At 37.3% G+C, this 24,352-nt stretch overlaps 1 protein-coding gene across 1 annotated transcript in view; it reads right to left on the reverse strand.

Moving 5' to 3' along the window:
* Nucleotides 1–522: 522 nt before the first annotated feature.
* ANKRD13C (ankyrin repeat domain 13C) overlaps nt 523–24,352 on the reverse strand; it is a 32,414-nt gene continuing 8,584 nt past the window's right edge. The window contains exons 3-13 of the mRNA XM_063298123.1: nt 23,544–23,648; nt 21,618–21,703; nt 20,820–20,865; nt 18,937–19,003; nt 17,992–18,136; nt 15,689–15,820; nt 15,014–15,175; nt 12,749–12,828; nt 8,844–8,942; nt 6,907–7,007; nt 523–4,959 (exon numbers count right to left, since the gene is read on the reverse strand). Coding sequence (XP_063154193.1) covers nt 4,829–4,959; nt 6,907–7,007; nt 8,844–8,942; nt 12,749–12,828; nt 15,014–15,175; nt 15,689–15,820; nt 17,992–18,136; nt 18,937–19,003; nt 20,820–20,865; nt 21,618–21,703; nt 23,544–23,648 — 1,154 coding nt within the window. The 3' untranslated portion in view covers nt 523–4,828. The remainder of the gene's footprint in view (nt 4,960–6,906; nt 7,008–8,843; nt 8,943–12,748; nt 12,829–15,013; nt 15,176–15,688; nt 15,821–17,991; nt 18,137–18,936; nt 19,004–20,819; nt 20,866–21,617; nt 21,704–23,543; nt 23,649–24,352) is intronic.

Here is a 24,352-nt window from a genome sequence, read left to right on the forward strand (position 1 = left end):
TTGATCCACAATGTGACCAAGAGTCGGACACGACTGAACAGAGAGACCATTATTATTTTTAAAAAAATTGGTCTTGGATCCTTACCCCACTGCTACTGAAGAACTTAGTGACAAGGCATTTTGGGAAAGGGCACAGGATACTGATAGTTGATGCAGACGATTACAGATGGCATGGATTGATGCAATGGTTCTGATTTGTGGAACTTCCTATTTTACTCGTTTTTATTCAATTTATATAGCCACTCATCTCACCTTTGTGACTCTGGGCAGCTTACAATATGCACTCACTATAGCATGCTCCAGAATATCGATAACTGAGGTTGCTATAATAGACTAGGAAGAACAGAGAGATATTTGGGAGTGTAGCATTCATTATACTGTACAGTTGAAGCAAGATGTGGCTCATGAATGCCATCATCTTACACTGGATGAGCATGGTATCTAAGTAAGCAGTATACTCACTCATCTTTATGTGGCCTAACTCACTAGCTTAAAGTTAAAAGACTGAAATCAACACCGATGCACTGAAAATTGAGGATTTTATTGAAAAACTGACCAATAAAATGTCCTTGTGAAAGTGGTACACTGTAACAGCCTTTTTGTACATCTTAGTCTTCCTCTAATAAGGAGGAAGTACCCATGTAAGTTATAATATAGTTTTCATATATTGAGTTTCAAAAGCAAACAGCATCTTTTGGTCTTTATTCTAAGTGGTACAACCACAAACCCTTTTAGTGAAGGTGAGTTTAGATTAGACAACATGAAATGTAACAACAAAAAATGACATTGTTACAATTATAAACTGTCAAGGAAAAACTGCAGCATTATAGAAAGTTTGTTAATAATATTTAAATATAATTATCTTTAATAAATCAAAGTCAACAAGTATGTCAATATATTATGCTTCAGCTTAAGATGGGCTTTCCAGCATTGGATTATATCCACAGGTGCACTATTTGCTAGGTATACACAACTTGCAATGAATGAAAACCTGCTGTGTGGAGAGTATTATTCCTTTTGTTAAAGCAATTATTTGGAAGACCAGTAAGACTGAGTTTGATTAAGGAAGAGTTTGAGGAGTTCTTTTAAAAGATGCTATACTAATGCTTGACAGAACACTTTGTTAGTTTTTAAGAGGTCAAACCTCAAGGAAATTTCAGATGTTTCTCAAATGAAAATTTAACATATACCACACCTTTCCAAATTCAGAACAAGTAATGTGCAGAATTTATTGATACAGAAACAGATTATTCTGGAAAACTTTGCAGTACTTTGTTTCAGGGGATGATAAGCATTTTTCCAAGATAAATCCTCCAAACCAAAAGCATTTTGAGGTGTTTGGGGGATGATCTGACCCTTAAACTGCAGTTTAGTCTGGAGAATTTATTTCTGGGAATCGCTGAAGTGCCTTCCCTGGAACAGAGTGGCCTGGAAAAATTTGGCATGGTCTAGAAGAAAACATCATTTTGGACTTCTCTGGAATAGTCCATTCCCAGATCAACAAATTTTGCACATTCCTACTTAGAACACTAATACAATTTGCTTCCCAAATAATATTCCTTTTTAGACATGGCCTAAAAATATGCAGATGGCATAATCCTATAACATGGCCACTTGTGCTACATCTATAATATATTTTGCATATTTTATATGGACTTTTTTCCCATAATGCAACCACACTTACAACTAAACCCAAAATTCTTAAAAATGATTCAGGAATACTCTTGGGCTCAAGTTCGTCATTCTAATGAGTGGTGGATGCAACCAATGCAAAATATTTGCTATGCAACAATTAATTCCTCGATGTACTATGTTAGATGGTGCAACCAAAAAGAAGTCACAACAACAGATTCTCTAAAGGGCTTAATGGTCAAGCGGTAAGCTACGTTTGTTCATTAGTATCTGTTCTTCATTGACCTAATACCAACATCTTAGAACTAAGATTCCGAATGCAGTCTTTTCTCTAGATTTGGGAACACTCTTGCAGACAAGGAGCTCTCTTCATAGAAAAGTTTTTCCCATTTCTTTTGAAGTCAGTGTATATGTGCCTTCCTACTGCATGTGTAAATCAACTTCCCAAATTCATAAACTGGAAGCTGCATGAAAGCAAGAGAGCTATGAGCATATGCGCTTGGATGCAATTGCAGTGGACGCTGATTTTTTTTTACCTGAAAATCCATTACTGGAACAAAATAAAAACACTACCTTTATATCTACACCTCTTTTAAAAGGGTTGTGATTCAATATAAACCAAAACTCTTAAAATCTGCTGAAGCCACTAAGAGGCTGTTCTTTCTTTTCTTCAGTGCAAACAAGCTAAAATTTGAGGTCTTTCTTCTGTCCTCAGAGGTTGACCAGCAACTACCAAAGTAAAGCTTTTTTTCCCCATTCAATTCTTAATAGATTATGATTTATTAGACTGGACAAAAAACTTTATTAAATTGGATCCCAGATTATGGCTAGATTAGACCCACTGAAATCAGTCTGTGTTCTGCAGATTCACTGATTCCAACTGGTATCTTTGTATTCTGTATGATTAAACCTGGATCCAACCCAGTTTTTAACTATTGTGGAAAGATTTATAGATTCCATATGCTGGGCTGAGATTCTTAAGCAATTATTTTTTCCCCCTAAAACTCAATAAAAGATAACTTTGGCATTATTAACCCGATAATTTCAGATACAGGTGATGACCATTATCAAGTTCCTACCATTTGGGGGAGATAGTCATCCAATCAAATTCATACTGTTCATCATTCCCGTGAGAACGGTACTGTAAATCCCTATGCAGCATATTCTTTTCATGAGATGCCCACAGGAAAGGTAATACAAAGGACACAATCCAACGACAAAAGAGACTTCCACTCAAACAACAGGACTTTGTTCTCTTCCTCCCCAAATCTATTTTAGAGAATCTCCAACTTCCAGAGCAAAGCTGGAGGGCACAGGGATTACAGCGTATATGAAAATCACCCCCATCTCTCTGACAGAAGTTATTCTGTGGGCAGGTGGCACTAACTGGATACATCCTATAGTATCAAGCACTTTTAGACTTAATGTCTCCTCCTGATACTAACTGACAGGAAACAAGAGGATGTTTTTAACTGCATTTTATAGGCAGAGACTGAATTGCTCATAATGGATACTGGAAATAACCTGGCGTTTTTCAAAATATGGCCGAACAGTAACATACATAACACCCTAATTGGCTGCCTTCACACGTACAGCTGCCAGTCCTGGTTGGTTAAAACTTCTAACAAGTTTGCACTATTTCTGAAATTAGGCTCAATATTTATTCCCTGGTTTAGAATATGAAGCTGCAGTTTTCTTGAATTGCTTCTCTGCATGTGGTCCAACTGCAAAGCTACAACCTTAATTAGTTCTGTACCTTTTTCCTGACAGAGCTGAGGTGGCTTATGAGTCTGTTTTACTGAGCACTGTGCCTTAGAACCTCATTTCACATTTTAAAATATTGCCAGCGCTGGGTGTTACCCCGCATGGTGGTTTTCTGCAAGTCTGAAAGTGACTTAAGCAGTTTCCAGACCAAAAAAAAAATTGACTAGACTGCACAAAGAATATTCTTCTGAAAAGTATTTACATTTCTGTACACATACACATTACCAGAAGCCAAATCCCGCAATACAAATGAACATAGGTATCAACAGTTTGAGACAGTAGAGCAAAAACACTAGGTTATATTCCTGTTTCATTGGCTGGAACCACGTAATAATCCTAATTTTTAAAACTCAATTTGAAGAAAAAAGCCAAAAGTTATTCTTGTTGAAGCCATCCATATTAGAAACACCACTTAGCATTTTTGTGTGTTTTCTTATTTTACTGCAAGCCTTATTCATTTTATTAGATTTTGTCTTGGGAGAAAACAAGCTTCACCTTTGAGATTGTTACAATCTAACTGCGTATTATTCAGTATGTTCCCAAATGCTACAGAGTGTAAATGCAAATTTGGTATGCTTAAGAGTCACTTTTGTACATTTGAGCAACCCAAATCAATGTCAATGAGAATCTCTTAGCATGTTCTCCAACAAATACTGCAAGAACATTTCCAACCACCTTGAAAAGATATTCATGAAAGGATTAGTAAACAATCTTCAGTGGAGAAATCAAAAAATTGGGGAAAATATAGATAGCACCACAATGAGTTGCACTAAGGTGCTAAAGGAGGTACCTTATTCCCTGCAGAGTGAATGTTCTAGTGCTGAAATGTATTGCAATAACTAAAAGCAACTGTTTATAAAAGGCTAGCTTTTGGATCATTTATCTACAGAAAAGTAATTCCTTCTTCTAAATGCTCAGATGATGTTCAATTTGCTGAATATAACAGGATTTACAGTGTATGAAAAACAAACCTTGAAGGAAGGTTATCTTGACTCTGATGGGCGTTTAAAAGGGCTAATACCCAGGTAAGACATTTTAGTGTTTATGAGAATGGTCCAATAGCGCTTTTCATTACCAAGGGAAAAAAATATCTAAAAATAAATTATAGTCTTCACAGCAGTTATGTATGTATCTTGGGGGGCAGGGGGGTGTCACTGAGGTGCCAGACTACCATGCTTGCAAGTCTAGATGTATAAATGAATGTGATACATCAAGAGACCTGCTGTCATTGAGACACCAGATGGATGCTTGCTATATGTTACAATAGATAAAATTCACTCTGTGTTCCCTTTCTGAAGTCATTTAAATAAGTTTTATCCTTTCCATTTTCCCAACTTTCAGACACACGTCTTGAGCTATCCGCGTCCTTCTGTTCTCTTGTTTTCTGAGGCATGCTGGTATTCTTTATTCGCTGCTAACTGTCCAGTTAAGTTTAGAGATCAGGAAAGCGGCTAGGGTCCTCCTTGTAGTCGTCAGGAATTGTGAAAATTGACTCATCAAACTCATCATAATGGAACTCCTGAAAAGTCACAGTGGCTGTGATTGTTGGAAACACGGGAATGTCTGGGAAGAAAGGAACAGAACCATTAATATGTCAGAGAAGGGGGCTTGCTCTCTTTAACAAAAGATTCCTCCTGATCATTTCCATGATTTTCTCCTGGACCACCTGGCCAAGATGGGTCTTGCAGGTAGGTTCATGTAATTCCAAGTCCTTTTCAATGAAAGAGTCCAAAGGATGGTTTGGAAGAATATTGCGACCAATGGCCACTGAGATGCCTTAATGGACACCCTGTATCCAAAGTTTTTCAACAGCTAAGAAAACTGCTGGCAGACATCACCTGTAGATCTGGGCTGTGGTAGTGCCACCAATATGCAGGCAATAAGCATCCCTCTCATTCCTATCTACTAATCTTAGAAAATAATAGAGAAAGGTACAATGTATCTGAAAACAATTCTGGAATTGATAACTTAAATTCCTAGCCAGACAAAAGTAATGTTATTGAGGGAAAAAACCTAAGTTGGCCTTGGAGGGGGTTATATTCCCACTTGAATAAACATGGGCACATGTTATCAGATTAGAATGGGATGAAACTGCTATAATTTGAAGGCAGACTACAAATGCAAATTGCTGCAAAAGCCAAATTTTGATGAGAACTAGTGTCTGATTAGATTGTGTCAGTTATTAATTTTCAAGCTTAATTTAAAGTACAGGTGGCAATTTTTAAAGCTCTAAATAATTTAGAACCAGATCATTTGATCAACTGCTTCCATCCATATGAAGCTGCTGGACAACCAAGTTTAAATGGGGTTCCCCTACTTCTGAGCCACCATAAAAGAGAATCAGGTTAGTGGTTAATAGGCATGGGCCCATTTTCAACACTAACCCACACTTGTGAAATTCCTACCTCCCCAGACTCAAACTGTACTTTTCCCCCTTGTAACAGAATTGTAAAAATGTTACCCCTTCAAATCTTTTATTTTCCTGCTGCCATTGTGCTCTCTATTATTTATCATCAACTGTTTTGTTCAAATGAGACTGAAGTACATTAATAAATAAATCTTCACTGAGTCACTCAACAGCTTTAAACAACACTTTGTATTCTTTTAAAGAGGCTCAACCCCTTATTTTTAATCCACATAATATTAAGACACTGTTAGGTTCTGTTTTTTTTCCTAACTCCTACTGTCAAATTCAGTCAGCCTCTGCATAGTGAAAGTGCAATTTCTGTCTTTGTGAAAACCCAGCCGGGGTTCTATGTTTCTTTTATAACAATATTAGTGCTTATTATGTGCATTCATACCATTTTTTCCTCTGAGCAATATTTCCAAAGTTTGTATAGGCAGAGAAACTTACTAAACTTTTTTAATTAGAGAACACAATGGAATTTTAAAAAAATGGACAGATGTCATAAAGTATGTGGCTTCTTTGTTTACAAGCACTTACTTTCTATGGGCTCCGCTTCACAATGGCTGAAGTTGGCTAGCTTCCAGGCAGAATAAAGAAACATTGCTAAAAACAGTGTTTACTTATACATACTATAAAATGAGCGGAGTGGAAGTTCGTAAGAAAGGGAAAACATCTTTTAACTTGGGAGCCCAAATAGAACTCCAGCAGAAGGATGAACTAGCTGTTTACACCCCTCTACTGTCTCAGTGAAGCTTCCATGCCAGCTTCAGGGAGGGAGTGCATGCAACACAGGGAAAGGATGAAACCACAGTACCAATCCAGCAATTCTGCCAGACAGTTTCCTTCTTGCTTACAAAAAATAAATGAAATGCAACCGCACATTTCATGTTCTGTCTAGGCTAGCCCTTCCTGCTCAAGCAAAAATTTTACTTTGCATTATTATGTATTGTCCATTCAGTACACTGTGAAATGGCACATTTATTTTGCTTAATGCCCGATTGGAACCTATTGCATTTTCCCCCCTGCCCCTAGAGGGAATCAAATAATAATCCCTGGTTTTGGAAGAGTGGGAGTTGTTTTATCTGATGAAATCCATAGCTCACCTAACTTTACTGGAAAGCCTGGTGGAAGTTTCATCTGCACAAATTCCCGCAATTTGTTAAAGTGCTTGAAGGGTGCAATTACTTCTAAAACATTCAACAACCTGAAAGAGAATACATGCATGACAACAGCATCTCTTAACAGCTTCAACAATTACCCAGGTGATTTGAACAACTAAGAAGGGAAGGTATCGTTCTCACCCATTTATTCCTATAATCAGATCAAAACCATGTTTGCAAAATCAATGCTGATTGACTAAATGAAGTTTTAGTATTCAATTATTTTCTCTCAAACCTGCATAATTGCTTTGGTTGCAGTTTTCAAACATACTATTAAATTCCCAGTCTTAAAACACAATGTTTAAGTGGGCAGCCTTAATAATTTTTCATAGTAATTAATTCCAAAATTCCAGTGTAAGGCCATTCTACTATGAATGATATAAAGGCATAAACTGTTAAGGTGCACAACCACCAGCAATAGACATTTAGAAAAATACCATCATGCGTTTAGTAGATTCATCCAAAAACAAATTATTGAATTTTTCATATAAATTATATTCTCATAATGAGTGCTGTTCTTGCTTATTACAGAGTACGTGTACACAGTAATTTGTACAAAAAAATGCATCTTTGTAATCTTGGGTATCTAGTACAGAATTTGACTTGTTTTTTTAAACAAGCAAATATTTAAAAAACAACATTAATGTAGATGTTGAAAGGTTCAGAAACTAACACATTCACAGACCTTCTCCAACCCTTCTGATGGAGCTTTAATATCCTGCAGACTGTGGGACTACAGAGGAGCTACTTCCTTTCAACTGGCTTCTAATTTGGAAATCCTCCTGGACTCACAGCTTCTGATCAAGGAACAGGTATTGCTGTGGCTAGAAGGGCCTTCGCACAACTCCATCCTGTGTGCCAGTCACAACCATTCCAGGCCCTGCTCACAGTCATTTATGCGTTGGTAACCTCATGGTTGGACTACTGCAACTCACTCTGTGTGTGGATGCCCCTGAAGACCTCCTGGAAATTACAGCTGGTCCAGAATGCAGCAGCTCAAATAATTAGGATGTCTCTTGGTTTTTCCATGTGACATCACTACTGTGAGAGCTGTATTGGTTGCCAGTTGGCTTCCAGATGCAATTCTAAGTGTTGATAACCATCTTTAAAGCCCCTTATGTCTTAAGACCTGGATATTTGCCGGTTGCCTTCTCCCGGTGACTTCTACCCATCTAATAGGGAGGTGAATCCTTTGAATCTCAGCTTGAAGGATCGTTGCCATCAGGGACCATGAGGGTACAGCTTTTCTGTTACTACCCTATCCTTCAACCAAGTTCAGGTCAGCACCAACCCTGCTGGAATTTAGGAAAGCTGCTAAGATCTGGCTGTTTTGGAAAGCCTTAGTATGATGGGTTTCCCACCTTTAGTATTCTTCTGCACGTGAGTGGACATAAGATATTCCCATCAGAATGAAGTGGCCAGGCAAAGCAAAGCAAAGCAGCTGACGTTAACACTTCAACTGAAGAAACTAAGGCAGAGTGGCTAGATTTTCCCAGTGGGATGACCCCTTTGCTTCCAGAACTAAAGTCAAAAAAACTCTGCAAAGTGATATCGCTTTGCACAGGTCTGGATATACTGGAAATCAGTAAGCAACATCAGAGAAACAATTTCCTAAGTGATACATGGCTTATAGAAATTGATTAATTTGGAAGAGAATGCTTGTGACTCACCAAGGGTCACACAATCAGCCAACGCCGAAACTGAAGCTATATGGACCCCATATATTGTACAACAGAACAAACTGCAACCTCATCTGTGGAATAAAACTTTTTCTTATTCTATACATTAGAGTCTCTGGAATAAGCACAATATAATCAGCAATACAACTTCAACGTATCAGGTTCTTTCACAATCTTTTAAAATAAGCAATTGAGACTTACGATTCAATTCCTAGAGGAAATTCTTGGCTCATGGCTATTGTAGCTTTAAAAGTTTTCTTGCTTTCTTTGCAGACAAGTTCTCTACCCAAATGAGGTGCTCTAATGAAAGAAAATCAAAATGAAAATCTCTCCAAATACATAAAGTGCACAAACAGAGCATCCTGAAATAAGAATTTTGCTGAGCATGAAATAAGGATAATGGGAATTATTCAATGAAGCTTGGAAGGCTCTTTTGAGAGGGAGGGAGGGAGGGAGGGAAGCAGGGAGGGAGAAACTGACATCTCTCTTTGCTGATGTTCTTCCTCTCATGCACACAGAGATATGTAAATCTCAGTACTTTCAGAACCCCTTATTTTCAATAAGAAAGCAAAGGGTGCAATTAATTTCTTTAAAATTAGATCTTAGAATATCTTTTTACCTTAAAAATAAATCTGAGACAGAATTTAACTTAAACTGGAAACCGTTCCTTGATTATAGTTCAATACACGGATTTGCACCACATCTAAAAAGTTTCCCTCTGTGTAAGATCTGAATTCCAATTTATAGGATTTTTAAAATTAGAACAGGCTTTTAGTAACGTGGATAGAATTTACTGTAGGTCATAATTTCATTTTATGACTCATATTGTGATGGCTATAGGTCCTGATACTTATGTTCCACTAAGAGCTTAATAGTGATTTTCAAGCTTTTAAAATGATATAATACATTCAGTTATTTACCATCAATTGATGATATACAGGAAAATTATCATATCTATGATATCTGTAAATCCCTTGTTTATTCATTGATATTGTGCTCTTTTAGCCTTTTCTTTTGTTCTTTTTTGTTGTTGCTCTTAAATATTTTGATTATTAAAATAATGAAACACAAAAGAAAACAAGGACAGGCCAGAAAGAAACAATTACTAAATATAAATAACAAAATGTTTTGTGGGAAAACTTTCTAGTGATACATTCTCCCTTTCCCTTCTGTTTGTGTCCCCAACCGCTTACAGCAATTTCAATACTATTTATTTTACAGGTAGTCCTCGATTTACGACCACAATTGGAACTGGAACTTTTGGTCACTAAGTGATGTGGCCATTAAGTGAGGCATCACTTGATCATGCCTGATTTCACAACCTTTTTTGCTGTGGTCATTAAGTGAATCACATAGTCAAGTGAATCCAGCTTCCTCCATTGACTTTGTCGGAAGCCAACTGGGAAGATCGCAAATGGCAATCACGTGGCCCCAGGATGCTGCAACTGTTGTAAATACACGCTGGTTGCCAAGTGACCAAATTTTGATCACATGACCGCAGAGATGCTGCAACAGTCATAAGTGAGAGGACCAGTGGTAAGTCACTTTTCCCAGCATGGTAACTTCAAGCAGTCACTAAATGAATGGTCATACGTTGAGGATTACCTGTACATATACATTAAGGATTGCTGCCAGTTTCTGTTCAAATACTTTCATCTGTTGTTTTTAAATGGTCTCATAACTTTTTTCTAGAAACCATATTCTAGATGTCTAAATTTGCCTTGTGTAATGTGTCATATGTAAGGGAGCTTAAATCTGGCTAGACTTCTATTATGGATATATAGTGTTAATTTTATCATTGCTGGATATTCTCCAACTTTGTTCTCCCTATCTGGTATCATCAGCAATGTTCCTCTTTTCTGATGTGCCAAGTTTGTTTTTGGAGCTGTTAACTTGTATCTTAGTAAATTGTGGCATTTTTCATTTATATTTTCTGGAATTATACCTAATAAGTATGTCTGTGGTTTTAGTTCAATTTTTATGTTTAGGATTTTCTGACTATTTTGATGTATTTCTTTCTAGTACTTTTGAGGTTTTTTCATATATCCATGACATATGGTGAAATATTCTTTGTTACGGCATTTCCAACATTTGTTATTATATGATTTGTCTATCTTGGTAATTACTGACAGCATTATATACCATCTGTAAAATATTATATACTAATTTTCCCTCAAGTTTTAGCTTGAAATGAAAAAATAAAATTCATTTCTTCCATAACTCTTCACATTGTGCTACTGTGATTACTTCAAAGAAGCTGAAGTTCTGAATCCCCTTTATCATGCAATGTGTGATTTGTTCCATCTCCATGTCATATTGTTATATATACAACCTAGTAGATTATTTTGGTTTTGTCTAAGTTTCAAATTCTGTCATCTTTCTCAACGTCCCTCTTTTGTTTTTGAGGTCACTTTTTATTTTTCCAGCAATTTGTAAATACACCAACCATGGTAAATTCCTACCTTCACTGAACAATTTTTGCTGTGACTTTAAACTATTTTCTAAGTCTGGATGCACCTTACTGGCATACATGATTAAATCTTTCTTACTATAGTTATCACTGGATTAAAAAGCATTTGACCGTGAAGCTAATGGTGATGTCATCAGATTTAATCTTGTTTTTAGATTAGATTCCATATTCTATCAAACTTTGTCTTATGTCTCTGTAAAATATTTTCTTTTGTTTCCTTATATCATGAATACCTATGAAGTCCACTGGCTAAGCTGGTTCCTTCTACGATTGATCTTCTACTATGTGGGGATTTTACCCATTCTGTTATCCACAATAAACAGCTTGCAGAATATAATTTAAAATTAGGAAATGCAAGTCCACCTCTTCGTTTTGAATTCTGAAAAATTTTGAATGTTACTCTCATGAACATTTTTTTCATGCTCCATATATATCTGTTGATTGTTCTTTGCCTATCTTGCAGGTTTTGTCTGAAACTGGAGTTGGTGCTATTTGAAGTAAGAAGTTCAACTTAGGTAATATATACATTTTTACTGTCACATAGTCCTAGCCAAAAAAGTTTTAAGTTCTTCTACCATTCTAGTCTTTTTCAAATTTCGTTCCAAAATTTACTATAATTGTTCTGAAATGTGTCTTTATTGCCTCTTGACAAATCAAACCCAAATATTTCACTTTTTTTTTTGTTATCTCATAGCCAGACTCTTTTTTCAGAAAGCTGTCTTCTGTGGTTAAGTATCTCATTATTACCTTTGTTTTCTTTTCACTGATTTTATATCTGGAGAATTCACCAAAGTCTTTGATTACTTTCATCAGCTGTCTTAACAGTGCTCTGGAGTGGCATAATGGTTAATCCTACATCATCTGCATACCATTTCAATTTGTATACTTCTCCCTGAATTTTAACCCCACATATTTGTTTGTCTTTCCAAATCTTGTCTGCCAAAACTTCTAAAACTATTACAAATAATAATGGGGAAAGTGGACACCATTGCCTAGTATCTTTACTTACTGGATATCCCTTTCTTTTTTGCTCTTTTTCCTTTCATGGTTTTATATTTTCTCTAAAATGTCTAATAAAAGTATGTAAAATAAGATTTAAAGCCCAGGTGAAATTATAAGCAGATACCTCCATTTCAAACTGATCAGATTTCACTGGTCTAGAGATACCAAAAAAGGTTTACATGCTTAAATTTACACTCTGAGCTACCTGCATCAAACAAATACTTCTGAAGATAGTCAAGGACAGCTTCTTATAAAAGAACTTGAGCTGCCAGAACAAATCTCACATACTGAATTTCATAAGCATACATTTTAAACACCAATTGGACAGCAGAAGGAATCCATCTGGTTTCTTCAGGTATATCAAGAAGGCAGCATAGCAACTTTTGGGTGCTCTTTTAACGAAAACCAATCGAAATAAATAATTATGTAAACAAAATAATATGTAGAAACAATCAGTTATTCTTTTTTATCTCATGACTTAAAGTCTAGAACAACATGTATTTCTGGCTCCCAGTAATGTCAAGCACCCTACACATTTTGCAAATAACCTTGGTCACACATAGCAGGCTATATTACCATATATACTGTGTGTATACATATACATATATATAATATATATAACAGTAATACTCACTTTCCGTTTTCTGCAGATATGTATTCCTCCCATGAAATTGTATTGGGTGGTGGTGGAGTAAGAGATTGTCTCCTGACAGGCTTTTTAAAGAAAAGACACAAGAATTTATTCAATAGCCACCACATTTCTAAGCTACAGACATATCACCTTTCCACTACAGCGGACAACACTTGCCAGTCTGAAATACTGGTCCAGTCTATAGTTATACCACCGCAAGTTCAACCAATGAGTTATGGTGGACCAATCTGACATAAAGCAGAAATTTACAGTAGATCTAAGACTGGTGTTAATATTGCATGAAATAACTGTCCAAAGGCCAAGATGAGGAGTAAGGCAAGCTTAAAGAGTGTTGCCTGTACATATTTTTGACTCTTAAAGGCATACTATTCAAAGAGCTGGCAATCTATGGTATGCATACAACATGAGGATGCTGTGGCAATTAGCAGTCTGCCTTTAGAAATTACCTCCAACTTTAAATTTTTAGACTTTCACAAACAGCATCTAATTCTGTAACTACTATTACATGATGTAGAATGAGTTCTACATCAATGAATTCTAAGTGAATTTCTACTAGCTGTCAGAGATGGGGCAGCAGTCCTTCTAGGACAGTGTTTCTCAACCTTGGCAACATTAAGACGTGTGGACTTCAACTCCCAGAATTCCTGGGAGTTGAAGTCCACAGGTCTCTAAGTTGCCACAGTTGAAAAACACTGTTCTAGGGGAATGTCTCAGATGGTGTCCAATATATGACATCAACATTCCAGCTTTCCTTTAAATTCCTGTAATTTCACTTATTTAAGCACAGTGTTCTTCAATGTTTAAACAGCTCCAATTACTATCCAGCTAGCAATCAAGGATCGTATAGTTGGAAAACTTTTCTTCAAGGACAGTCATTCTCTCCTCTCATGTTCAGGCTCAGATTTGACGATCACTACAGAGTTTCCAAATGCTGACTTTGTTGTATTCTTTTATTATATTATAATATTAACAATGTACTTCTAAAAGTGAAACATTTTCCTCCTAAAAGTGAAAAATATAGGAGCAATATTTTTTTTTGCCCTACAACTATTTTCATTTCATGAGAGATTTCTACCCCACATCACCAGAGGAAATGTAAGGAGCAGGTAAGCAATAATCATTTCTGATGTTAAGAGGAGTAATTTTCCTCAATGGTTCTTGGCATCCTTTCCCAAACAGGATATTACATTTCAGCTACCAACTGGACAACTCACTATTTTGGTTTACTACAGTTTGTGGGTCAGGCTTTAGAAACATTATTTATTATTTTATGTTACCAGCATTAAGCCTACTATTAAGCTGTTCTGTGAAAAGCAAGGTGTTAAATTTTTAACTGACACTGAAGACTACTATCTATAAAAACAGGCACATGTATAGAATTATTAACATGGCTGAAAATGACAAAATGTTAACAAGTTACAGCAGAACATTAAAGATGCCAATAATATTGATATTTAAATAATTTAGGAAATATTATACTACGTCCTGAGGAGTGTGGAAGCAACTAGCACACCTGAAATATGGCAGACTATTTGGACAAAATGAAGTAAGATCTGAGAAGCATCAAAAAACTGTTAAATTCTATTTAATAAGATCAAAAAATCTACACAACTAAAGGAGCAATGGGATGTCACAGTTCTCTGTCAATTATATCAAATAAACCCTCCTTTACAAAAACACAAAAGAAAAGTTTCTCCATTTCAATGATGAATATGGAGAATGACCAAACGATCAGTTGCTAAGCTGATATCAAGTCCAAACAGTCACGGGTTATGTTCAGCCCCCCTCAATACCTTTGCTTCCCGAAGTCTCTCAAATATCACCACTGAAACTCAGGAAGATTCAGAAACATGGCAGCACAAGAAAATGTCAGAATACAAGCTTATACAGGCAGTCCTCTTTTAGCAACTACCTTGTTTAGTGGCTGTTTGCAGTTATGATGGTGATGAAAAAGTAACTTTATGAACAATCCTCACAATTACGACCTTTGCAGGTCTATAAAACAAAGGAAAGCTGAAGTAAGATTGTAAGCACCTTGACAGTTTCACTTAACAACTGCTTTGCTTAATGACCTAGTTTCTGGTCTCAGTATGAGGACTACCTATATACAAATGAAAGGATGTTCTTCGCAGAACTTAAGACTGCTGTAATGTATTTTGTGTCCTCCACCAAATATTCAGAATATTTCAAATCTGACATTAAAAAGCAATATGCTAAGCATGCAATTTAAGAAATGCTCAACTGTACCTCAAAGTTTTGTTCCATCAAATTTCCACCTTTACTCAAGCTTTCCATGATAGCCTTATTTCGAAGGATATCCTCCTCACTGAGATGTTCCCGTCTTTTTCTTGATTCTAAAACAAGCCCATTAACCAGGTAGAAGTCTGCCAAAAAGTTTCCTACCCTTTCCTGCAAAAAACATGAAACAATCTAAGGACATAAACACACAGAAAGTATTTCATACAAAAACCAGAACTGTGAGGCTTCCTTTTTATTGCCTACTGAGTCACTACCTATATCCAGGGTGGGCAAGCTGCTGGACCAGAGCTGCACAGAGCCACAAATTGTTTTGTTTTATTCTTGAAGAGCTTCCTCCAAATGTGCAAATGTGTTGCTGAAATCGGGACACATGAGTACCAAAGATTAATACTGGTACACCCACTAGAGACTTCACCCTCCCAAAACATGATGCATGTACCCCAGCCATGAAAAGGCTACCCGCCTTGGTCTACCATCTTCTCAACTTTTCTCACTTCTTCCAGTTTCAATGGAAGCAGCTTTTAAGACCTTTCCACTTCTGAGATTAAATAAAGCAGCCATAATAGTCCAAGTCACTTCATCTTCTTTGCCTTAGTGCCACCTTACTGACACAGTAATATAAAATGGATGGTAATCTTAAAATAAAAAAAAAAACAGGCTTACTGTTTTATCTTCTCTGAAAAGCCATCCTGTTTGGGCACGTGTGAAGGTAATTGATTTGGTTGATAATGTTGCTGAATAAATATCACTACTCATCAAAATATCAACTTCTTCTTCAGTTTCCATCTCTGATTCCTAAGGAAGTATAAAATTCATTATTTTTAAATAAAACAAAACATTTAAACACAAGTATTTTCTTCTCTATCCAAATTTGTTTTTAGTTAGGAGCCTCCCAATAATTATTTTCTTAAGGATGTAATCTATTTACTGTCAGGAGATATGCGCCATACCTTCTGTTGATACTATTTATTACATGCACATATTGATGTAATCTCCAAGGATTCCTGACTGGTTACTACACAGTAAAAGTCAAACAACAGTAATTAAACATATCCTTAATTAAAAACCAAATATAAATTAAATGGAAAAAATGACAATTAACAAAACACAGGCGGTGGCATCTCTATTGATTCCCAAACAAATTCTGAAAGAATTCAATTTTTACAAATTCCCAGAAGAATACAAGTTAAAGTGTGGTGTAGTGGTTAAGATGCTGAGCTAGAAACCAGGAGACTGTGAGTTCTGGAACTCCCTGAGGCATGAAAACTGGCTGGGTGACTTTGGGCCAGTCACATTCTCTCAGCCCAACCCATGACCCAGGAGTATTAGGTATGTTTGCTGCCTTGAGTTGACCCAAATAAATGTAAGAAGGTAGGATAAAAATGATAATAATAAATTCAAATCTAATAATAATAATAATAAAGGTTAAAGTAAGTATTTTGAACTGCCCCTGATAACCTTCTGGCAGCCACTGTAGGGATCATAATATAGATATAATATGGTCGTGGTGATAAGCACCAACCAACAGGCTGCCACATTCTGAATGAACTGTAGTTACGGAGCGGTCTTCAAAATCAGCCCCACACAGAGAGCACTACAGGTAGTCCTCGAGTTATAACTGCAGTTGGGACTGGGATTGCTGCTGCTAAGCGATGCAGTCATAAAATGCGATGTCATGTGACCACATCACTTAGCAACAGTCATATCCCAAGATGTGCAGGTCATTAAGTAGGAGGCAGAGGGAGTCCCAGGTAAGGATCACAGGGGTCTCACGGCGGGGGGTGGGGAAGTGAGGGAGGCCCTGAGAGGCCTGGCACAGGCCACGCACAACTTGGGGGAATTGGGTGGTGTGGCGCGAGCGCAGGGAGGCCAGGAAAGAGGGTGCAGGGTGTGTGTGAGTGTGAGTGTAAGGTGGTTGGAGAAACAGGGAGCAGGGTGCATGTGAGCGAAGGGGAGGAAGGAGAGCGTGGTACGTGCAAGTGAGGAAAGGCTGGATGGGGGACTCTTCCCTGAGCAACTTGCAACCTTCCCTGCCAGCTTCCTCATTGATTTTGCTTGTGAGAAGCTGGCAGGAAGGTCACAAATGATGATCATGTGACTGCAGGATGCTGCAACTGGTTGTAAGAGCGAGCTGGTTGCCAAGCACCTGAAGTTTGATCAGGTGACTGCAGGGGTGCTGTAACAGGTGGAACTTTGAGGACCAGTCATAAGTCCCTTCGTTCAGTGCCATCGTTACTTTGAATGGTCACTGAACGAATGGTTGTAACTCAAGGACTACCTGTACAGAAATCCAATGAAGGCCTGAGTCACCACAGTGAGATCTTCCCAATCCCATACTTGCCAAAGCTGCCAAAGGCCCTCCTGGCCATTTAGCAGTAGCAGTGAGTCTAAGAGAACCTCCAAGCTGTGGACCTACTCTTTCAGGGCTAGGGCCACCCCTTCAAGAGACAACACTGGAACCAATATAGAACTGTGATGAACAAGCAGCAATTCTATCTTCCTTGGGTTTTTGTCCAGACCCTAACCAGCTCCAGGCAGTGGAACTTTGGCAGCCCTATCAGTGTTTCTCAACCTTTTTTCACCCATGGCCCCCTTCCAACCTTGTTTTCTCCTGTGGCCCCCCTGTCCAGGTCCCATTACCGGATAGGGACATGGGACAGTAACTGGTGCGTTTTCTGGCATCAGCAAGGTAGTATTTGCAGTATAATATATGCTGCTTTTCTGTGGCCCCCTTGAAATCCCCTAGGCTCCACTGGTTGAGAACTGCTACCCTAAATGAAGCAAGTACTTCATTTTGCAAAAATCCAGCAAATTCAAAAGGGAGCAAATACTGTTCCACAGAACTATACCTTGCACATTTTAAACCTAGGTTTTTCAGTTTGTTTTGGGTTTGAGACCATGTTAAAATCATTTACTTTGTTTGAATACATAGCACCTGTACATGCCTTTGTTATGCTATGGCCTACCTCATGATGTATTCGTTGGTAAACCTTTTGTTCGTTATCTAAAACTACAAAGGATTCAGAGGGCGCAGCATCACCATTGAAAATGAAGCTCAAGTCCCCCCGTTGGCACTTCATGTCAGTAAAATCTATGAGGGTTGTATCAAGCCTGCAGAAACATTCCAACATGTGAGTTGATCCACAAAGAGAGACCTATACTGCTTATATAGAAATTGTAGTTAAACAGAATACACTGTTGGGTTCTTGGTGCTCTCTGAGCGTGACTGTTTTTTTTTTTTTGCAGATGTTTTATTACCCAGCTAGATAACACCATCAGTGCAAGGGAGAGTGGGCTTTGCTGGTTGTTTATATATAGTAGCTTGCCTTGCCAGTCCTGGTGGAAGTGTGGCTTCCTCCTTGATTAGGGTATCGTTTCTTCCCTGATTCTTCCCTAGTGCTGTTTCCTGCTTATCCTGCTCATCTGGGTGTCGGCCGCTGGAGGGTATGTGTTCTAGGTTGTTTCCTTCCTTCCTAGGCTTTTGACTGTATCTTTTAAATGGTATTTAAGAACCCAACAGTTCAACTCTGAGCTACTTATATTCTCTTCTATCAGAATAACACAGTTTTGAAAATATACCAGTTTCATAGCCACTGACAATAAGTTTTTCTATAGATTATCTTTTCCCATGTTTTTGTCACTGGTCTAACATCATATGAAGTTATTCCAAATCATGGGCTCTTGGAAGATGTCTATTCATTGATATTTTCAGAAGATTACAGAAAATACAAAGGTGATTCTAATCAAAATCTTGGTAAACATATTACATACAACCTACTTCCCAGACAGAAATGTTAACATTTGCTTTTCTTAATTATACTAAATAATATGAAAAAAGAATATTAATCTACGGCATTAATATTATAAAGCAAAAATAATAGATTAACATAATGCAGGTTGAATATTCTTACCTGATATTTATACCTTGTTTGTATATTTTACATGCATCGGAAGGCAGGATTCGGGAAAGTAAAGGCACTGAATTTGACAAAAATGATACTGTTTGACTAAATTGATCAAGTCATGTGTAATAACACCACCAACATACTTTTTTTCATTACAGCACACATGCATATGAAAACTCTTGGAATCCAAATTGATACAGTGACTTTTTTTAGAGTTATCAAATATATTGCATAACAAAGCAATAAAACCCATTTCAGTTTGAGTTCTGAAGAAACAGTAAAATACTAAAAGGAGAGCTGTGTGAACCATTTGCTGAGGTGCTACAACCTCTCAAATCCCAGTGCAGCTGCTTTTCAGGTCTCCTGTTAATGCTTTGAGCAAGGAGGTTCAGAAGGGCACTTAATGACTTTGCAAAGCATCATCTGAATGGTTCACAAAGCCCTAAAAGAAAGTAATGTTATGCATTACGAGTAACATTAAAATTACAATTCTTTTTATGAGTAAACAGTTTCCGTTACAAGGTAGGGTCAATACAGAATGTTTTAAATCAATCATTAATAGGTTACATGAGGAATACAGACTGCTGAGCTTCCTCCCTGATTACTCAAGCTTCTTTTTTTCAGCACCCTTAAGTAGCACTCTTGCTCCGGTAATTGGAATACTGGTCACATGTAGCTTTTAAGCCACAGCTAGGAGTGGGGGTTAAAGTCTGATTAGGATACAACTATAAGAGCAACTATAGCTCTCATTAGGAAAATGGGGAGGGGAGATTAAATTGGAAATTGCATGTGAAGCCCTGAGGAACACAACGCATCAGAGAGGGTAGTTAAGCATGCATGCTCAGGGGCTGCTCCCAATCTCTTAACCATGATTAAAAGATCAAGAGACAGAATAATTGCTTCAGCACAGAGATGATGTCACAATTGGAATTCTTTTTAACTCAGATCAGGAGAGAAATGTGTCCTGAGTATAGCATCCTAGACTTATACATAGGAGACACAGCAACATGAAATGAAACAACAATACAAATATCGAGTAGCTCATCCCCAAAGACCTCAACCACCTGCTCAATCTGGAATCCATCCACATAGCACCAATGTCTACAGGGGGAGTTCATATAGAGAGAGGAACACATGAAAGTTTCCCCACAACTATGAAGCTGCGTAGTTGGGATTTGAAGTTGGGTGGAAGCCTCCCAGTGTACAATTCCACTGTGAAAGGTCCCCTGTGCAAGCACCGAGTCATGTCTGACCCTTTGGGGGGATGCTGCTTTTGAGATGTTTTCTTGGCAGACTATAGCGGGGTGGTTTGCCATTGCCTTCCCCAGTCGTCACCTTCCCCAGCAAGCTGGGTGCTCATTTTACCGACCTTGGAAGGATGGAAGGCTGAGTCAACCTGAGCCAGCTGCCCAAGAATCCGGCTTCCACTGGGATTGAACTTGGGTCATGGGGAGAGTTTCGGTTGCCATACTGCCGCCTACCACTCTGTGCCACACGAGGCTCTCCACTAATCAATGCTTTTTCTCCAGTAGATTTTGGTGCACATGATGGCAGAATAGGAGCTACCCAGCAAAGAATCATGCTTATTCTGCTTTCATTAATTAGTGTAATGCCATACAAGTCTTATAATTCAGTGTATTATGTATTATAACTTTGAAAATACATTGTACAAATAATGGTATTTGGATTTCTTACATCCAACATGCTACACAAACACAGCAAGTTATTTTATGGACTTGCATCTTCCCAAGCAGAAACTATGTTCTGGAGAAATAGTATTAACTTCTTTAATCACTCCATATTCTATCTATGTGGTCACTAGGAGTCAAAAACAATTTGATGGCACATAATCATCATTCAGTCCATATATTCATTAAAGAAAAACTTACCCCAACTTTGAAAATCCCAGTGAAGTTCAAGATAAAAGTCACCTAGCTGAAGAGAAATACCTCCATCAATTAAAACTTAATACGCTGTGGGCTTTTTTTTCAAAAATGTAAACACATACCTCAAGTTGGCTATATTAGCATGCTCTTACAAAACATACTTGTAAAAACAATTCATATTAAGTTTAATTTACACATCTTTCTTATTATTTTATAAAGATATTTCATTCCATTTTATAATATGCAGGTCACATATGGTTATGATCACTGTTCAAAACAGCCTCTGCTTTCCCACAGCAGATTTATTTTTATATTACCATTCGAAAGGTCACAATACTATATAGGCTGAGATGGAGTAGTTACAGGCCTGCATATATAGTTCATAACATCTGGAATGATCCAACCAAAACAAAAACAAAAGTAACTTAGAACATATTAACTGCATCTTCTCCTGAAGCTTTAAATGGTTAAATAGGTTTCCATCAGTGCCTAATGCTTTCGGCAAGTACAACGACAGAACTTATTTATCCACAGCATTTTTTCTAAAAATTATACTACTGCTACATAACGATTCACTTATAGGTCAGCACCAAAATCTACAGGGCAAAATGAGATTTAGAAATAATAACTAATAAGAATAATTAGTAAAACTGTAACTTCCATAGCAGAATAGCCTGTTGTGAGCTATTTGCTGGTTTGTATGTATTGGGTGCAATATTCCTGGAAAGTATTTGAAAATTAATGCACCCAAACTATTTTATTAAAAATAACAACATTCTGACATAATACTCATTTGGTTACCTCTTTCAGGGCTTTTAATAATCGAGGTCGCTTTTCTTCAACACTTTCTCTAGACTGTTGCTTCAGTTTCCTTAGGAGTGCTGTAACTAAATAAATTCACTGTAAGCCATCATGTAACATAATCAAGTATCCACAAAAGTGGGGACCAGCTTACTGGGACATAAAGGCATGGAGGTGAGGGTGGGGAATAGAGGCAATCAGCGCTAATATAGTTCCACCTCTACTTCATGGATTTTTATTTACTGAGCAATGCATAGAGCTGCCGTTACTTAGGGAGCACTAAATGCTCTAACCTTACGGAACATAAGCTGACATGGAGCTTGTCATTTATACAGAAGGAAGTCCCACCAAGGAATTGGAAATACAGATGGTTTTTTAATACAGACACACACATAAAGCCTCTCTAGGAACATTCAGTGCCTTCGCTATCTTTTTTTATCCTGTTCCTTGTTTGTGAAGGGCGATTATCTCTTCTCTTACCTTTCTGGACCATTCTTTTGACTTAGCCATATTGTATTTCTAACATGCAGTCAAATGTAACACTCAACAAACCTCTAGCCAGTTCAGGTATTTCATGTGTTCCAGCTCAATCACACCTGGTGCAACTAATGAGTTGCATCAGGTGTGCTTGAGACAACACCTGTTTTGCATACTGTATGTGTGCTGTTGTGACGGATTCTATTCAGGGGGCTGAATAATTTTGAGACTGGAGAAGTCATTATAAGTTGCATTTTCAGTTGAATTTGGGGACACCGCTTGAAGCATTCGTTGTGTTGAGCTATTTCAATGGCTTTTGTTTGATTTATTCATTGCAAACAGCTGAAAGTCTGTACATTTTGACAATTAACCTGATTTGCAATGGGGGTTGAATAATTTAAGTTACAACTGTAGTACTGACATTCCCTGTACTTGGAAGAATTTCACCATTTATGTATTGCAAATATATGCTGGCATTCAATTATTTCAATATTTTCAAAAAGGTTTGAACACATTCATATGCTTTTTCATAGTATGAACAGGAGGATATATTTTTAATATAACTATATATAATTAAACTGCATAAAGCATTCTCCCATTACAGGTAAGTGTTAACAGGAAAGTTACAGATGTTAAATAAATTTCTGTATTTGTGTATTTAATTATAATACATATACCAAGCACATACCAATATATAAGTAAAAGGTAAAGGTAAAGGTTTCCCTTGACGTAAAGTCCAGTCGTGTCCGACTCTAGGGGGGGGGGGTGCTCATCTCCGTTTCTAAGCCTTAGAGCCGGCGTTGTCCGTAGACACTTCCGGGTCATGTGGCCAGCATGATGACACGGAACGCCGTTACCTTCCCGCCGAAGCGGTACCTATTGATCTACTCACATTTGCATGTTTTCGAACTGCTAGGTGAGCAGGAGCTGGGACTAGCAACGGGAGCTCACCCCGCCGCGTGGTTTCGAACCGCCGACCTTCCGATTGGCAGCTCAGCAGTTTAACCCGCAGCGCCACCGCGTCCCTCAATATATAAGTACATTGAAGAAAATATTTGCTTTAGAAATAAACAAACTAAATGGTATTTACTGGTCATGAAAGATTTCATTCTTAAAAAGGCTCTATTAGTGGTATGAATTTGAACCTTATAATTATATAGTTTCTCTTTCACAGCTTTTCAGCTGTGAAAAGCTCTTCCTGTCTTCTTGAAAAATAAAAAGTCAAAACACTCTTTCTTTGTATGTATGAGCGTATATGTACGTGTGTGTATATATACTGTAACTTTGAATAAATCAAGAGTAAAAGTGTGTGTGCATACACACATGCACACTTTTGTTCTTGATTTACTCATAGTTACAGTAAAATCTCAATTCTCCAGGGTTTCACATACTGCTACTTTAAAGACTAAATAGGTTTTCTAACATAAAACCAGAGAAATAATTCCTTACTCATTTGCCTATCTCCATAGCTGATGGCTTCTGCAAGAGGACTCCATCCCTGAGCATTTTTCACTTTTACGGGAGCGTTGTGAGCCAAAAGCAAGTGAGCACATTCTGTAATAAATTACATTAGATAAAACGATAATATTAAATTTCTATAACAAAGCACATAGAGAAAAATAATTTCTTGATAACTATGTGTGAAATTAATGGAGGATACTGTTTGCTTCTGAATCATTTTGAGTTAGTGTTTTGATACAAGTTATAAATCATGTGCTGTGGATTTCCCAGCACAGTGGGCTGAATCAAAAGAAATTAGTAATGCTTTGGTTCCAACAGAATCAAAGCTTTTGTCCTGAATAACTTGTTCCATTGATTCCAATAGGACAAATAGCAATTTCTTCTTAACCCAACTCAATATCTCTACAATTATGAAGATTAAATCTGATTGGGAGACTTTTTGAAGTTAAGGTCAACAGAATGAAACCAGAAACTTGGGAATTTCTTCTTTACCCTACAAGTTACCAAGTCTGCTTTAAAGGATCGAATATCCTTATAATTACATAAGATGTAGCAGAGAAGGTTATAGGGGGAGGAGTGAAAATTGCCTTCACTCCACAATCCACTGGTGGAAAAGTCTGCTGAATCAAAAAACTTTCAATCAATAGAGAGACACTAATTGAATACAATTCTATTTACTTAATTATGATCTTACTAGAAGGGCTCAGCTACAGACTAAGATACCTAGTTTGAAGCAGTTGTTGAACTGACATATGAAAAAGACTAGAGATTATAATAGTGTATTGAAGATGGTATAC

This window comes from Candoia aspera, chromosome 3 (genome assembly GCF_035149785.1).
Source record: "Candoia aspera isolate rCanAsp1 chromosome 3, rCanAsp1.hap2, whole genome shotgun sequence".
NCBI classification, from domain to species: Eukaryota; Metazoa; Chordata; class Lepidosauria; order Squamata; family Boidae; genus Candoia; species Candoia aspera.